Below are 19,353 nucleotides of genomic sequence, written 5' to 3'. Positions count from 1 at the left end.
TGCGATACTCTTGATCTCTACCTCACTAGAGTAGCAGGAGCCACCAGCACCCCACCAAAAAGAGGTCAATTATAAAAACCTTTTTGGAAAAGAAAATGCAAAATGAGGGAATGATAGGTTTGTACTTACCAGAATTGTGGCAGTAGTTCATATATTGTGGAACCTGGATTGTGAAGGCTATGAAGTCTGGAGCTAGGAGAGATTCTGGTTTTCTACTCTCATTGAGCCACTTGGTGCCATGAAGGTCTTTAGTATCAGAAGGACCCTGAAGCAAGGGAACCAGCTTCTCTCTTCCATTGTCACCTGGACAGAAATATTTATTGAACCAAATAACAACAACAAAAAAAAGACAAAAATCTCCTTAAGTAAAATACAGGAGTACCTGCTTGATCTTAAAATATAGTAGCACTACAACATTTCCATCACATGTGGTAATTTTGGCTGTACATTTCATTAGTACTCTAAAGAGTATGACTGATAAAACAATTTTTAACTCTTAAAATCAAGTTTCAACTTTTGCTAAGGAATGTAGAGAATGTGCAGGAAATTTTATAAAAGGAAATAAAATGAACACATTGTCTTCGAAAAATTCAACAGAATATTTCCCATTAAAAATTTATCCTGAAATTTAATTTGTATTGAAAAAATTATAAATACTTCAAGAAAAACATTATGAAATAAAATACTAGTAGTGTAGTCAATTACAGCCCTAAGATTTAAAACAGTCGTATTTTATGTTCTAACCTATTACACTAACACTTTAATTTAGTAATTAAATGTCATATATAACTCACAATTCTCCAAAATATATAAGAATAAATGTTCTTTCAACTTTTCTCCTTCATAGCTATTCTTAAATCTATGCAAAGTTTCTTTCCTTAAATAAAAATTAATTTGTTAAAGTCAAGAAGTATCATCCTAGCACTATTAAAAACATTTAAGGCAAAATTTTTAAAAAATTAAAACCTCTGATTCATAGGAACAATGAGTAAATTCTTGTTTCAGTAACGCTCCTTGTAAAATGCAAGGCCAATTCTCCTATCCAGGCAATAAAGTTTTACACAGTCCAGCTGCACATACCTGGGGCTTTGGCACAAATTTTTATTGATCCCATGGTCCCAGAGGCACATTTGACCAATGATGTGCTGCAGTACTTCAATTCAAGATTCTGGATTGAGCCCTCAAGAGTTGGCAGGGGATTCTTAGATTTCACACCTAATAAAAGAAAACTGCAAATGTACTAGCCGATTGAATTTAAATAATTTTTATACTCCTTCACCAAGGTATTTAAACTTAATTATACTTTAATTATCTACCTCAGATGTTCTTACAGTATTTGTGTTAGGTTTCAGAGTTTAGTGTTTAAAAGGTGAAAGGATGCAATTTTAAAATAAATGGACTGAACTCTTGTAACTATATAGTCAGCTCCTTGATTAGTCAAGTCCAAGAAATATAAGTAAATGTACGAATATTTACTTTAAAAAAACAAGAGAGCTTTAAGAATCTTATTTGGCTTTAGAATATATAGTAAGATTTTTCCTTCTGAAACAAATTTATTTTGGCAGACATTTACAAAGAAAACTTCCTGAACAAACAAGACATCTTGTTCACATGGAGCTAGGAGATAGAAAAAAAATAACTCAAGAAAAGTTCTTAAGTTAAAATACAATAACTTACAAGCAAAAGGAACAAAAAAAGGGGGATTTTTATCAAGTAACCAAAAAGGTAAGCATTAACATCTACTGCATACTACTTGTTGAATGATAAAGGCAATAATTACCATAAAAATAGCTGGAAAATATGATCAGGAGAACCTCATTTTGATAATGAAAGGAAGGTAAGGATTTAAAAAGCACAGAATGCTATGAAACATTATTCTGATAATATCAGCAACCACTACAATGATTGTGATGATCTCTAATCAATTAACATTTACTGAGAACTTACTATGTGTTATGCACAAAAACTCACTCAATGCTTACAAAAGGCTTATAATGTAGATATTATTGTCCTCATTTTACAGATGAGAATACCACAGATTAGAGGTGTTAACTGATTTTTGCTCAAAGCACTATAGTTATAAGTGAAAGAACTAAGTTGTTTAAAATAGTCTGACTTATCATAAAAGATTTTTTACTACTCATTTTGCATATATTCATAAATCCAAAAATATATAATCTTCCTTCTTTTTGCCATTTCACAATTTGGTTAGATAGATAATACTATTTTTCATATTTGAAGATTCTTTAGCTATATATGAGTAATTAAGAAATATAAGCTTTCTATGAAGATACATTAAAATTTATTCTAAAATCTTATTTCAAGCTTTAGTGTGCTCAAGAAGACCCATAATTGACTGGCAGCATGGCTCGAGCAGTAAGAGCACCTGCCTAGCGAGCATGAAGCCCTGAGTTCAAACCCAATGCCACCAAAAAAAAAAAGAAGACGATGACCCATAATCTCCCCAAGTATGAGACTGTCCTCCTGATCTGTGACCCAGGAATCTGCTATTTAAATAATTAGCCAATGCTTAGAAAAGAAGATCACGAGGAACTGCTTTTCACATATTAATCCTTACTTCAGAAGGAGGTATTAACTTGTTAATTTTCATTTTGTCATAAAATTGTGTATCAGTTAGTTTCCAATATTTAACACCTGTGTTTCATTTAACGTCATCACCCATTATCCTCGAAGGACTTCTGAACTGGGCCCAATCACAGAGTTTAAGGAGTCTATGAATATTGGAATATTATATATTTGTCCATTTATCAGATTCTCAAAACTCATGACTTTAAAAACTTAATATTGAAAAAGATTAAATGATGCCAATAGCACTTAATCATAGTAGTAGCAGTATTCATTATCATAGCATCTAACATTGAGCACTTGCTGAGTGCTCATGGTTTATTTATTCATCACACACAAGAAAAGCTGAGGTAACTATTACTATTTCCATTTTATATACAGAAAAACAAAGGCTTTGAGAAATGTAGATTTTGCCAAAGACTCAAGTAGAAAGTGGCAAATCTGGGAACATGTTTTCCTTTGTAAGAAAGAGTGATGAGATACCCTACATATTTAATATCTACCAAAGTTGCAAAGAGTTATAATAGGTTAAATAATTTACCTGCTCCAATCACTATGCTTGATGAGGAGAGGGATACAGAACTCACTAATAACTTATCCAGCTTCTCAAACCTCATAGACTCTCAATCGATTCTAATGTCTTCAAAAAATATAGGGAACATATACAGAAGTCAGTAGACAAGAGCTACTAAAAGATTTGCTAAAGAGCTGCACACAGTGTTCAGAACCTAAAGAAGTAAATTTATTTCTAGAATATATAAAATAAAAAGAATCTGAGTAGAACAAATGGTTTTGTTTTTAAATGATTTTATAACAGTGCTTCTTTTACAGCTTACAAAGCTTAGAACTCTACTTCGTTAATATCCCATGCATGTAATATATGAACTATCATCTTAAGTTGCCTGAAACCTCTTCTGGTAAGAATCGTACATGCTTGTATAAAGCTCCTGGTTTAGAATAACACTATCAAGAACTGAGTTCTACATTTTTATGGTCATTACATTTATCAGCTATTTTAAAACTTATTGAAATAATGAAAACACCATCATCTCTCTTTAAGAAACTCTTTCTTATAATGAAATTTGCTTTTGGTGCAACAAATTCTGATTTTAAAAGGTGGGGGTGGGATAAATTTTAGTCAACACTTGAAAGATTTTGACAATGGAGATAAATCGCTAGTAAAAAATAATCTTGGAAGACAATGGTGGAACAGGTCCTGCCCAGGGTATAGGACTAGCACCAGTGGGAGAGGGGAGGTGGCAGAGAAAGCAGGGACGAGGGTGAATACAGTGCCAAAAATGTGTACACATGTATGTAAATGCAACAATGATACCTGTTGTAACTATTCCATGACTTGAGGGAAGGAGGATAAAGAGGAGCAGTGAAGGGGATGAATTCAAGTATGTAATATAGTTGATATATAGTAAGAACCTTTGTAAATGCCACAATGTACCCTCAACATAGCACAACAATAAAGGAAATATATAACATAAAAAAAAAGAAAGAAAAATAATCTTGGCACTTTCCACTCCAACATGAAAGTGAAACTATAAAATGCTCTAAATCTAGGCAACAGGTAGGTGAGAGAAGGCAGTCTTCTACACAACTCAGGGCTACATACAAATTCTGTTCTACAGGAATACTGCTCTTTGAAATTGTGAAAGGAAATCTATTAGGGGAAGCAAAAAGGTTTCTGAAGCTTAATAAATATGCCTTCAGATACAGGCAACATTATTTACCAATTTTGTAATTAGTTGCTTTAAAGCAGTTTACTATTTGTTAGTATTTACTTGTGGAAGCCAAAATAACTGCAGTTACTGTTCAAGGTATTTAACTCAGTTGAACATTTAATTTAGGAGTAAAGCTACAATATTTTGGTAGGATGTACAGACAGCTGACATGAGTTAAGAAGGCAATCCAAAGATATTGAAAAAACCTTGTATTTGAGAAAAGTGCTTTACAAAGTATTCTCATATACTTTTAGGCAAATGCTACTATCTTAGTCCACTAGAGAAAGGGAGGAGGGTATCCCCAAGGTATTACAATTAAAATACAAGCTTAAAATGAACTATCAATACAAAAATTTTTAAATAATGAACTTTTGTAATACAACTTAATACAAAAGTATTGCTACTTGTTCTCTTTTTAGTACTTTTCTGAAAAATAGCAACTCCTAAAATATATTCTTCTTCCTGTATTTTATAATTAACCCTAATTATTTTTCCACCAAATTAGAAGTCTGCCATAATTCCTTCAGGATCATTGAGATGTTTCCCTCACTATAAAGTCTCTAGAGTTCAGTAATCAAGTATGATATTATCTACAAATTAAAAGATGAATTAATGAGAATCACTTGTGTATCTTTGTGGAAGGAAAAAAATTAAAGAGTCAAACCACATTGTTTACCTCAGTTTACTCCTTGAATTCCACCAAAAGATCATTAAAAAAAGTTTTAGAACCTTCAACAACAGAGAAGCAAAAATAAAAATAAAAATCTTGAAAAGGTAGTACTCAAAGAGGCAAGAGCTGTCAATGAAATTTTGGAAGTTAAACATTTGGTGAACAATAAGCAATGAATAGACTTAATAGAACAGAGAAAAATGGCTGTGGTTAATTAAACTAAAAAGCAAATTGATTTACAATAAGTATTAAAGAAAACAGGCCATTCAGAAGGCAGGGATACAAATGAGGTTAAAATAATGCAGCCTGGCAGAAAGCCTATCTAAATGATCACAGATCATTTCCCTTAATCCATGCAGTCAAGCAACTATCGTATATTTATCCCGGCAAAAGACCAATGGGCTCACTCTGGAGAAAGGACTCTGGGTTGAGAAATATGAAATACAGCAAAAGAAAGGAGTGCTTGCTAAAAATGGAGAATTGTCAAAAATCTAGGGCTTGGGATATAGCTCAGCGGTAGAGCACTTGTCTAGTATGTGCAAGGCCCTTGGTTCAATCCCCAGCACCAAATAAAAAATTTAATGAGTTAAATAATTATTTTAAAAAATCTATGTTGGGTATATGTACTGAATAATGAGATTTCTTTTTATTCTGTTAGAACTCTGACAGGCTTATCACCTGCAGGAAGGAAGGAAAAAGATTTCTCTCTTTGCAAACCTGGGAAGCCCAACAAAGAGGAACCATAGAATGTAGTAATTGATTATACCCAACGAAAATGAGTTATGTCCAATTTCCTTACATGACACCAGTCATTCAACAAGGTCCAAACTCAAACAGAGGTTCTAATTAGTTTAGCACTTTATTCTACATTCAAATATTAGATTGAAATCATTAATGTGACAGCAGAGATTTTTTTAAAAAAAACACAGAGAATGAGAACTTGAAGCAAATACGCAATGCTGTTTGCTAAACAGAAGAAAATTTCAAATAACAATTATAAAAATATATCCTCAGAGAATATAGACGGTAGTACAACAGGAATGGGTATATATTTTAAATTTTCAAAACAGTAAAAAACAAAGAAAGTTCTTAGAAATTAAAAGCATGATGTTAATTCTCCTTAAGTTAATAAGGATTGGATCATAATTTATGATCTCCATAAATTAAAAAAATTCAAGCGAATGAAAATCAGACAGAAATGAAAATAAAATGAATGGATTGGCATAAGCTATTCCATATCTGAAAACCAAAGGTTCTAGAAAGAGCTACTGAAACAAAATAGAATACTCAAACAAATAATTCAGTATTTCCCAAAACTAAAGAGCAGGAGTTCAAAACTAAAAGGGCCTATCATGTACCTAGCACAACTGAAAAACACACATACATGCCACATGAACATCAGTCTAAGATTTAAAAACAGCACACACACATTAAAAATAAAAATGGGTAGTATTAAAAGGCTAAACAATTAAAATGGCCCAATTTCTCATAAGCACTATTTTTAAATTTCTATAGTAAATTAAATTCCAATCTAAAAACTACTCAAACTGCCAATCACATATAAAAGGTAAAGATTTATTCATTCAGGCTATTTACTTCCTATTCTGGAAAGGTAACTATAGAGGATTGTGCTCCACCAAAAAGAGGAATAAATCAAGAAAGGGAATACATGAAATAAGAAACAGGTCCCAACCAAGAAGAAAAGGGAATAGGGAATTCCCGCACAATGATAAAAGGAAGTTTCAGGGTATCTTTACATTGAGCCTAAAGAGAAAACAGAGGTAGAATTGGGAGGAAAGTGCACCAAAAGAATAACTTCAAAATTAAACATGTACTTGAGAATACTGAAAGAAGACTTAATGTTTCTGTCAGTTTAGGGGAATTAATTAAAAAATAAGTACATAAAATATTAATCAAACAAAAAAATAATCCAAATATTAACTCAAAGAATAGAAGTTTCAAAAGAGAAAAAAATGATGGCATATAATTCATATATACATGGTCATAATATGTTCATGTTGAATACACATATAAGCAAAAAATGTGATATAACTATATTCAACAATTTAGAGCAAAGACAAGACAGAATATTGGCACTAAAGGCTAAATACTTGGTAGTAAGTAGAATAGCCTCCCACACACAAAGAATCCCAGGATCTGTGAATATGTTTAGGAGCAGAATTAAAGCTCCTAAAGAGCTGACATTGAAATTGGGAGATTATCCTAGATTATTCAGGTGGACCTGAGGTAATGAGAAGAATTTCATTTTGAAACTACCCAACACAAAAAAAAAGATCTGGCTGAGTGACTCAAGTGTTAGAGTGCCTGCCTAGCAAGCATGAGCCCTCAGTTCAAACCCCAGTACCACCATCCCGCCCTGAGAAAAAGAAGTATGTAGGCAATATCTAAATACAGACAAGTTTTTTAAATGCAGTAAAACACAGTATTCGAAAATTTAGAGGTAAATACCTAAGAATAAATTGAAAAATTATTGCTTTAAAAGCAGTGGTATAACAGGATCCTACCCTTTTTACTATGAGACTCGTGAAACTATAATTTAATAAAATAAAGAGTTATTCAGGACACTCTTACCACATGATCCAGCAATTGTGCTTATCTGAAAAATTTAAAACTTACAAGTTGGGCGCTGGTGGCTCATGCCTGTAATCCTAGCTACTAAGGAGGCAGAGATCAGGAGGATCGCAATTCAAAGCAAGCCCAAGCAAACAGTACACAAGACCCTATCTCAAAAAACACTTCACAAAAAAGGACTGGTGGAGTGGCTCAGACAGAAATTACATCCATACAAAAACCTTCTTGCAGATATTTTTACCAGCTTTATTCATAACTGCCAAAACATAGAAGGAGGGGCTGACGGTGTAGCTTATGACAGTGTATTTGCCTAGCATGCATGAGGTCGCACCTTCTATATTCAGACAATGCAATATCAGGGCTAATAAGAAATGAACAACTGGTTCATGGAGGGACCTAAATTTCTTATTACTAAGTGAGAAAAAAAAGTCAATCTAAACAGTCTATAGACAGTAGGCTTCTAAGTATGTAACATTCTGGTAAAGGCAAACAATGTATACAATAAAATGATTAGTGATTGCCAGGAGGTGGGGGGGAGGCATAAATATGTAGAGAAGATTTTTAGGGCTGTGAATATACTCTGTATGACACTGTAATGATAGGTGCATATCATTATACCCAGAGAATACACCAAACTATGGACTTAGGTAATTATGTGTCAATGTAGGTTTGTTGGTGTAACAAATGCACCACTCTGATGCAGGCAGGATATTGATAATGGGGAAGACTATGCTTTTATAAGGCACATGGGAAATTGTTGTACCTTCTTTTCAAATATACTATGAACATAAAACTGTTCTTTAAAAATTATCTTTTAAAATATTTTAAAAAACTAATAATCTGCTCACTTTGAAGCTTATTTTAAATATAGACGTCTCAAACTGTTTCCAATAACTGCATGATCTGACACCTTAGGAGTCTAATTCAGTCATTCAGAGTTTATACTCACTCTTACTATTGATCGGTTTTTTTCATCAATTACTTTGTAATTTTGGACTGTCAGCTTACATTTCACATACAAGGCTTTCATTTTCAAATACATTGCCAGAGTTGAAGATATATGACAGACAATATTTTATTTACTACTGGATATCAAGAGACATAACAAGGCCAACCAGGATCATATTTACATTTACAACCTTGATGGTTCCTAGATCATGCAGGAAATTAAAACATGAGTGAAGACAGGACTGTGGATATAAGTTCTCTGAGAAAGCATCCTCCCCCTTCCCAATCAAGGCTAACACAAAGATCCCTCTTTATTAATTTGGGAGTGGAAAAGATTTTTAAACAATCTACCTTTGAAGTTCTAAGCTTAAGGAAGTGGAACATCAGTTCCAATTCCTCTTTTCTTGTCCTCACTTCCTATATGTGATTAAAAGCCAAACCCACTGGTTATAACCAGTGAAAGCATCAATGCCTGTTTCCCACTCTCATTTTCAGTTTCCTATTTTTCTTTTTTCTTTCTTTTACCTTTTCATTTGTTTTACTTTTCAGAAGTCATGCTATAAGTTTCTTAAGGAAAAGCAGTTTACAAATGAATTTTTCCTAAGATTTCATCCATAATAGATGAGGAAGCAACATGTATTTTTTAAGGCTAAACACTGCATATATGCAGAGACATTACATACTATAACCTCCCCCCAAAAAAATTTATTTCACTGCTTTGTAACATGTCTCTCATCTGTACAATGGGTACAAATCACTAGCTGCCCTAAGAGTAATTACAAGCACTGACTGAAATGATAAATGGACGGTAGTTAACAGTGCATTTGGCATGTTAGTGTTAAGTATTAGTCACTATATTTTAACTATTGTTACTATCACTATAAACACTACAAGCTTAAATCTAGGAATCTCAGTTTATACATGTGAAGAAGAATGGGGAACTGGAGACATAGCTTAATGATAGTGTGCACTTAGCATGAACGTGGCCCTCGGTTCAATCCCCAGCACCACGAGCACGCACACACACACACACACACACACACACACACACACACACACAAAATAAAAAGGGAGTTTACTCTAAGACAGAATAATGACCACACCTTTAGCATAAACACTATCATCAAATAAATCAATAAATTTGAATTTAAATTCTCTATGGCTCAGCCATAGAGACAATGAGGGGAGAATTTGATGATGCTTTCAGCTCTAAAAGCCAATGATTACTAGCAGCAGTGGAGAGAGGAGAGTAAGTACCACATCACAGGACATGAAAAAGAAAAGTGGCCTTTCAGATTTATCAGAATTTACTCTCAACACTTTACTGACAAAAAATTTACACTATTTAAATAAAGTCATTATGTTTTTGAACATATAGTAGAAAAATATGGACTAGGTAAAGTCAGTTCATGATGGGAGCTGAGATAAAATTACAAAGGAATAAGTATACATTTTTACATATTTATCTGTAAGGAAAAGTTTCCAAAAAATTTATATTTCCTCCTAACCTTTAGAACTAAAATGCCAGGTGAAGGAAAATTTTTTATGGTATAAATGACAATGTGATGCAACATTAGTGGTTTTTCTATATGTAAAACTTGTTAGTTGAAATAGTAAATGATACCTGAGAGCTATTTATGATCATTTACTATTATTCCCATACATAAACTTCCTAAAGTATAGCATATGGCATGAGATATGAAAATAAAAACCTCTGCAAAAAAAAAAAATCAAAATGCCTACTTCTTGCACCAGATAATTTTGTAACACACAAAGGAAGGAAATATAAGAAACTAAGTTCTCAGTAATAACTGTTGGCAGAAATGTTAAGGACTACTATGCAAAAGTCATATTAATTTAAGTTCCATATCTTAATAGTCAAAAAGGGGATAAGAGGACTGGGTGTGTGGCTCAAGCAGCAGAGCACTTACCTAACAAGTGTGAAGCCCTGAGTTCAAATCCTTAGCAAAACCAAAACAAAGGGAGGGAGATAAGAAAAGGGAATCATTACTCTAAGGCCCAAAAAACTATGTAAGTTTTAAGGGAAAAAAATCAAATGAGATCATTTAAAAATACTATATAGAAAGCCTAGAGTATTTTTAAATACTTTGTTGTACAGATAATATGGAAAATATAACATGGCTTTCAAAATTATTGTAACATGGATAAAGAGGCTCAAATGACCACCTAAAGGTATAAAAGAAGTTATAATAAGGTACAAAACTAAAATTAGCAAGACATATGTACACAGATGTTTGTAGAAAGAATTGGTAAAGGGTACAATAGAATAAAAATAAATATAATACTTAATCACTTGACATAGTCAAGATTGTTTTTTCTTTCCTCAATTTAATTCACATTCTGCCACCAAACACTCTCAATTCTGCCACAAAGTAAAACAGTTATCCTACAAAGCTACTTAGCCAACCACAATGAAAACTGGACCTCAATTAGCTATTCTTTTACTATAAGAACTCTGATGGCATACAACTAAGATTCAACTTGCCACATCAATCACTGCCCTCCAATTCATGACAAAACAAAGCCTATAGCACATGACTCTGGACTATGTCTCACTTAGAGCAATTGAGGCTTTGGCCCAGTTTACTGCCACAACCCCCTATAGAACACCAGCCTCCAAAGAAAAACTGGCTTCTAGAACTAGAGTTTCATCCTGGCTAAAAGATCCAAGTTTTTACCACAAGTAACCATGACCATCTACTAACAGCCCTTCATGCATAACACTAACTTTGACTCACACTGACTCATACATTTGACTTCCATTCACTGACTCATATATTTATTCAATAAATACTTACTATGAAATCACTATATACCAAAATCAACCTGGAGGTACAGGAGTAAACAAAACCAATTCAGGAATGAAATTTGTCACAAAATTCACAATTCTTATAAGAGCAATCATTAAAAGAATAAGTATACCAAAAATATACCTATTTCATATTAAGAAAAATGTCAAAAAGATAGAGCCATGTACAGTGGCTCAAGTAATCCCTTCTACTCAGGAGGCAGAGATCAAGAAGATAGAGTTTTGAGGCTAGCCCAAGCAAAAAATGTTAGTGAGATGCCATCTCAACAAATAGGCTGGACATGGTAGTACACATCTGATGTCAAGCATGTGGGAGGCCATAGGTAGGCAGATCAAGGTCCAGTCCAGACCCATGCCAGTAACACACAATACCCTATCTAAAAAATAGCCTAAAAGCAAACAGGGCTGGAGGCTTGGCTCAAGTGGCAGAGTACCTGCATAGCAAGAGCAAGGCTTTGAGGTCAAGCCCCAGAATTCCACCCCCAAAAGATGTGAAAAAAGAAGTTAGAGTGATATGAAAACATATGAGGGAAAGACTGGGAGAAGATACTTGCAAGTCATATGTCGTTAAGTGATTGATATGCAGAATGTATAGAGAACTCCAAAAACTCAAAACAACTCAAACTGCAATGATAGGCAAATAAACATTTCTTGAAAAATACAAATGGCAGCAGTGTACAGTGACTCACACCTGTATTTTCAGCTACTTGATAGGCAGAAAGTGAGAGGACTGTGGTTCAAGGTCAGCCTGGCAAAAAAGTTAGTTGAAACCAAATCTTAACAAATAAGCTGGGCATGGTGGGTCATGTGTATAATCCCAGCTACATGGAAACCATTCATAGGAGGATCATGGTTTGAGGCTGACCTGGTCCTACCAGAAAAATACCTTACGCAAAAAAACGTTGAGGGTGTGCTAAAGTGACACAGCACTTGTCAAGCAAGTCCAAGGTCCTCAGTTCAAACCCCAGTACCACCAAATAAAGAAAATATAAAAATAGCCAATAGGCACATAAAAAGGTGTCCAACATCAATGATCATTAGAAAAGCGCAATTCAAAACTACAATGAGATATCACCTGATGCATGTTAGGAAAACTACAGCACAGTCAGTGGACATGTACAATGTACAGGTATCCAAGGAGAAAAGTACGGTGGCTCCTCAACAAGTTAAAACACAACTACCATATTATCTGCCAATTGCATTTCTGAGTAGATACCAACAACAACTCAAAGAAGGGTCTCAAAAGATAGTTGCATACTTATATTCAGAGAAGCACTACCCATAACAGCTTAAACATGGAAGCAACCCAAGTATACATGGAGGATGAAGAGACAAACAAAATGCAGTACACACATACAATGGGTTGCTATTCAGTCTTAAAAATGCTAAGAATTCTGGGGCTGGTGGAGTGGCTCAAACATACAGTGCCTGCCTAGCAAGCGAGAGGCCCTGAGTTAAAACTCCAGTACCACAAAAAAAAAAAAAAAAAAAAAAAGTAAGGAATTCTGATATATGCCACCACATGGATGAACCTTGAAGACAATGAAGATAGTCACAAAAAGGTAAATACTGCGTGATTCCGTTTATCTGAGGTATGCAGAGTAGTCAAAATCATAGGCACTGGTAACAAAATGTCATTTCCAGAGGCTAAGAGGAGAACAGAAAGGGGAGTTATCCTTTAATTCTATTCCTTTATAGAATCAGATTTGGAAGGCAAAAGTAACTCTACAGGTGAATGGAAGTAATGGTTGCACATCATTGTAAGTGTATTTACCACTTGAGCTATGACAATATTTTATCACAGAATACTACCTCTAACAACACACAGTGCTTCAACCCTAGTGGCAAAAAAGACTGCCTGAGTGGACAACTTCAGAAAGCAAAATATACTAAAAAGTCTCATTTTCTTTGTGTGTGTGTGTGTGTGTGTGTGTAATTGGGGTTTGAATTCAGAGCTTCACACTTGCAAAGCAGGTGCTCTGTGGCCTGAGTCACTCCTCCAGTCTGTCTCATTTTTGCTAAGGTAGCACTAGCAAGTAAGAGCACTGCCTCCTCAAGCACCCAAAACCTAGAAGGAAAAGTTTATTATTACACTTATAATTCATATATGGCCCTCTTTCAGAGTTAAACCTGTTTCTATTTTGATAGTAAAAATTACTACTCACAGGAAGAATCCAAGGACTTTGATTTATTAAAGGTGTTAAAGACTCTTTGGCAAATACACTAAAAGCCTAACGAGTTACCTAATAAAGCACTGACAGGTATTTGTTGAATGAATTCATGAATCCATGAATCAGTGAATAAATTACTAGTAAAGAATACAAAAGCAGCAAAGTTGCTCCAGCAGTAAGAGCACTTGCCTAGCAAGTGTGAGGCTCTAAGTTCAAACCTCAGTACCACCAAAAACTAATAAATAAATAAATTTTTAAAAGAATACAAAAGCTAAGAGGAAATAGTAAAAGCACATGACAAAAAAAATCAACCTTAATATAATTAATGAAAAACGAATTTTTTAAAAAAGTGAAGCATCATTCTTTATGTATAATCTGCACAGTTAATGCTATTGAGGCTTTCTTAAACTATCATCCCCAGCTGCATGTATAGATATAGTCTGGAATGATGGAAGAGAGCAATACTTACTCTATGTTATTTTTATAGTTTATAATCCTTTACCAAGTTATTTCACTTGTGGAGATTTCTATTATTTATTAGAAATAATTAAAAAGAAGGAAAAATATTTACATTTTTCCAACAGCAAAAGTCATAAATAATTTTACCACTGAAGAAAAGAATTCAGTACATTATGAAACATTACTGTCCCATTAATATTAAAACTTATGTTACATAATACTTAGGGGAAATGATATAAAATGCATTTATTAGGAAATAAAAAATTGAACACAAACTGGCATAATCATTATAGCTATATGAAATACTATATATTATATTATATATACAATCCCCAAACTTATAAATGAAAAGAAAGAATATAAACAAAAACACTAAGCTTTCCAAAATGGAGGGAAATTTTAGGACTCAAAGAAAATATATTTGAAAGTTATATACAAAGACAGAAAAAATAAGAATGAAAATCTAATCTGTACATGAATTAAGCTTTAAATTATTCACACCCTCAAAGAACAAGTATTACTATGTCCAGATTCAGAACAGGATATCACTTTAGGTAACTCAGGTATGGTTAAGCTAAGAAATAACACCCATCAAAAAAGTGGAAGACTGCTCACAGTTCCAAACAGTTTTATTATAATCAAGAAAACATAATTAAGATTTTTCAAAATGATAGTTTAAGTGATTACAGAAATAAAATAATTCTCCTAGGAAGCAGAACTTCCTGGAATGTATTTTCCTTATTTCCCATAGTAAGTATAACTAAAAACCAGTTATCGTGTATTAAAAAAATAAGACTTTAAAGGTAGAAGAAAGAATAAAGTTAGCAACTTCAGGACCCAAAGAATAACACATTGATAAGTTTCATGGATTTTGTTTTGGCCTCATATATCCCAAACTTGAAGCTTCTTATTCCTAGACAAAGAACCAAAAGAGGGCATCCTAGCAAGACGGAAAATTTTTAGACAATAACTGTGCTACTCCAAACACCACCGTAGAAACTATGAACCCACAACCATAAAAAAGTAGGTCTGATGCAAAGCCTAGCCTTCTTTGGTTAGTATACTCTAACAAGGAACACCAAGATACCTGCATTGAGAATAAAAGAAGTCTCAACAGAAGCCTATACCTTTTGTAGGTGACCTCTTCCTCTTCCCCTTCCACCTTCAGTGGTATCAAAGGAGAGTCAAAAATTTATTTCATCAACCCCTAGCAATAACGAAAGTCAACTTGATGCTGCTACCAGTTATTAGTGGAAGCCTCATGCATACCAGTACAAAGGTAACTCAAAACACTCCAAGCAGGGAGGTTAACGGTGGGCAGGCATTATGAGAGCCAGAATTTCCATCCTGGGCCAGAAGTAACAAGAATCCTACAACCCTTAGACATAAATGGGGGACAAATGGGGAATCTAAACTTCTATACCTACCTGACAGTAAAAAGGGAACATGCCCACTTCTCCTGCTAGAGTATTTTCAGAGAATGTCACTTAAATCAGCAGACTTAAATAAAATCTAGAATTTCAGAACACAATATACAAAATATGCAGGTCTCAACTGATAATCACTGACATACCAAACACTAAGAAGATCCAAAAATCAATGAGAAAAGATAATAAATATCACTAAGATGAGAATGATGCTAGATCTGACATAGATTTTAAAGTAGTCTCAAAAAAATGCTTCAATTAGCAATTATAAACTTGTTTGAAACAAAGGAAAAAAGAAAGATTTTAGCAAAGAAACAGGAAGTTCCAGTTTTAAAGTGAACCACATAAATGATAGAATTGAAAATTACAACAACCAAATCAGGAAACTTAGTGGATAAAACATTTATGTCACCAGAGTCCAGTGAGAGAGGGAAAAAATGAAGCGGAAAAAAAAATTCAGAAAATGATGAGGTGGCAGGCAAGATGGCAGATTAGAAGCATATACTATTTTGACTCCATTAAAGAGAAAAGTCAGGGAACTCAGGAGATACTATATTCTGAAAAGACAAAGAGAAGAAGAGCATCAGGAATCACTAAAGAGGTAGAAGGACAGCAGAAGAACACTTGAGAAACTGAGCCAACAGAGAAGAGCAGCAAGTAGTCTCAAGCCCCATCCCCAGCTCCCCAGGAGAGAACGTGGAAGTTGAAGACAGGATCACAAGGAAAGCCAGACTGCCCTGATCACAGATGGAAGTTACTAGTTGCAAGATAATCTCATACCTCCAACAAACCTTAAATCCAGTGCAGGTATTTGGTGAGACAGTGACTGCTCCAGTGTGGAAGGCTAACCTTGATGAAGAAAGGCATTTTGTTGCTCACCTTATCATGGAGAGCCGTAGTAAGACACCATCTTGAGAGAGGGCTCAAGATTGTTTGAAACTAAGACAGTCTGAGGGCTTGAACACAAGGAACAATCACAGCTCAGGGACACCCCACCCCAGTGTCAGAATGAAAACAACCACTACAGTGGTTAAGGAGAGGTTCCACTAAGAAGTTTATGTAGCAGAGAGCTCCAGTAGCAAAGGGTATGGTGGTCAGAGACCCTGACCTCTCCAGCTAGGAGTAAGTCCCATCCCTTGAGGCAGCTTGGGAAAACAAACCACCTAGTTTAGGACTGGTATAGTATTAGGTCTCCAAGGCCTGCCTTCTAGTTGCATGTGTCGGCTGCTATGTCTGCCAGAGACCTGAGCCCATACTCTCCAAATCACAGATATCCACAGTCTTCTCCCCTCCCTCCTACCACCCCCTGCCCTAGGGAGACGGACTGAATGTATTGCAGGGCCAGAAAGCACTAAGACCTGCACCAAGCAATTGCATCTCAGTGTATATTTGCTGCCAGGTGAACCTGAGGGCCTGGAGAACAAACTTTCCAAATCATTTAATTTCCATAGCCTACTCCCCCCAATAGGGATATGAACAGCTGAGCAGGGTCTAAAAACTTGAAGCCCACATCCAAGAACTGCATCATGGTTTGTGTTTGCTGCCAAACAGAGCTAAAGGTTCCCAGCCCAAGCCCACCAAATCAAACTGTTTCCACTACCTCCTGCCCCCTAGGAGGAGGCAAACTGCTAGGAAAGATCTGAAAGCACAAAAGTCTGCCACCAGGTACTGAATCCCAGTGTGTGTTTGCTGCTGCCAACCGGGTTTAAGGGCCACCATCCAAGGCCTTCTGAATCACATAATTTCTACAGCTGCCCCTCAAGAGGGAGATGAACTGCTGGGTAGGGTCCGAAATCACTGAGGCGTGTCACCAGATATTACGCCCCAACACATTCCAACCTCAACAACTCCAAAGCAACAAACACTAATGACAATGAAGTGGATAAAATCTCAAAGAATTCATAAAAATGATTATAAGAATGACCAAACAAATTAAAGAGGGTAAGAATAAATGCCTGATAGATTCCAAGTAAAGATGACAATGCAGGACATGAAAGAGGCATCCAAGAAATATTTAGGAACACTGAAAAAAATCACATTGAAAATCTGGAAAGAAAAAGCTCAATAACTCAGAAAAGAAAAATTGAAGACAGACTATCAGGGTTTAAAGACAAGGTAGATTATAAACAAGTATGAGATACTGAATACAATCCCCATACTCCAAAAAGAAAGATATGCAACATCGTTTGTATAGTAATTGCAGTCACAATGAGGTATTACTATACAGCTATTCCAACATTTAAAACAAAATACAAAAACAAAATCAAATGCTGGTAAATAGGTAAAGAAACCAGCAAGTTATACATTGCTGGTAGGAATGTGAAATGATGCAGTTACTACAATAAGCAGTTTCACAGTTTCTTTAAACGTGAAATAGATAACTATCATACAGCCCAGAAATTAATGCATCAATCACAGAAAAAATGAAAACCCATGTTCATACAAAAACTTATTCACACATATTTATAACAGCTTTCATATAGTAGCCAAAAACTAGGGAAAAGGAGAGAAGATCCCATGTGTCCTTCCACAGGTAAATGGTGAAAGCACCTGTGGTATATCCATACAATGGCATACGGCACAATAATAAAAAAATAGACATAACTTACATAATTGCCAGAGAATTAAATAGAGGAAACAAAGCCACATATTATGATTCTTTTCATATGGTATGGTCACAGTAGAGAAATCAGAGACAGAAAATAGGTTAGCAGATACCAAGTAATGGGAGAGAGGACAAATAAGGAACAATTAAAGATTACAGAAAGCTGGCAGATGCACATCATTGTGAATGCATAAAAGACCACTCATAATTGTACATTTTAAAAATGAATGTGGTATGCTGGGTGAATTTAAATAATAGAGAAAGAGAGATAGAGACAGAGTGAGAGAGAGACTCAAAGGAGAGAAGGAAGAGAAACTAATCAGTGGCAGGTTTAAAAAGGAAACCCATATGTTCAAATATTTAAAGCCTAAAACAAACTTGAAAAATATTCATTTGTTATTCTATTAGTTCATGTATATGAAAATTCACTTCTGAAATAATAGACAGTGTTTATAAAATAAGCAAGTGCCTGTTTCCTCTAAAGGTTTGAAGTGTCAGAGAAAAATGCAGGAATTTATATATGTAGGTAGACCCACTGCAAATCTTTATGGACTAATATACTTTTTATGCTTCATGGTAACCATCAAGCAACTGTAAAGCTATCCTAAAAAGAATCATCAAGATTTATCCAATTATAATCCCTATATAATACTCTATAATTTCTGTGGAACAAAAGCTTAAAACCACAAGGAAATATTTTTGTCTTTCAACACTATGGCTCTTGAAATACATATTGCCTTGAAAAGAAATCTGAGAAGTGGAGTTTCCTTATAATTGACAAAGAAAATTAAAACTTCCTGTATCCATGAAAATAATTTCTGATAACCACACAAAGGCAACTTCATATACTGTGCAATATTATAGTGACAATTATTAAACTAAGAAAATATTAATGAATCCACTAATCATTAATGAAATGTTTGCAAAAATACTACTAGCGTCTTTATCTGGTCAAAGCACTGGAAGCTAAGTGGTATCTACACAAACCAATCATTTCACCAGCAGTTTTATATTTCTTTAAAGGCTCATATAAAAAGCACCTGCCTAAAGTGAGTAATGGAGTTTTACATTCATTGCACTTAGGAACAGCATATGTAACCTATTCCGTTTTCCTCCCTAGTGGAATATATTTCAGCTTATATTGCACAACACATTACCGATGCATATAAAGACTCTCTGATCAGCCATTTGGACTGCCGTCAGCAACCTGCCTGAGTGCTTTATTTTTTTTTTTTTAAAACCCTGCCCTAAATAACATATTCACTTTATTTAGTATATCAAATGAAAAAAATCATTATGATGATCTTATTCTCAAGTTTGTGTACTAAGTATATT

General features: G+C 34.5%; 1 protein-coding gene across 15 annotated transcripts in view; it reads right to left on the bottom strand.

Annotated features, from left to right (window-relative positions):
- The window catches only part of Vps13b (vacuolar protein sorting 13 homolog B), a 699,658-nt gene that overhangs the window by 511,115 nt on the left and 169,190 nt on the right, over positions 1 to 19,353 (bottom strand). For 14 of the 15 annotated variants that reach the window (XR_012446367.1, XR_012446368.1, XR_012446369.1 and 11 more), the window contains exons 18-19: positions 1,081 to 1,215; positions 130 to 303 (exon numbers count right to left, since the gene is read on the bottom strand). Coding sequence is in view for 11 of the 15 variants with exons in the window: in XM_074068910.1 (XP_073925011.1) it covers positions 130 to 303; positions 1,081 to 1,215 (309 nt within the window). In the remaining 4 variants the exon portion in view is untranslated. Of the gene's footprint in view, positions 1 to 129; positions 304 to 1,080; positions 1,216 to 19,353 lie in introns of those variants that run through there. The other variant, XM_020170173.2, reaches the window with a different exon arrangement.

This window comes from Castor canadensis, chromosome 3, assembly GCF_047511655.1.
Source record: "Castor canadensis chromosome 3, mCasCan1.hap1v2, whole genome shotgun sequence".
Classification (NCBI taxonomy): domain Eukaryota; kingdom Metazoa; phylum Chordata; class Mammalia; order Rodentia; family Castoridae; genus Castor; species Castor canadensis.
The sequence above is the reverse complement of the archived record's forward strand: the minus strand, read 5'-3'. Positions and strand labels throughout refer to the sequence as shown.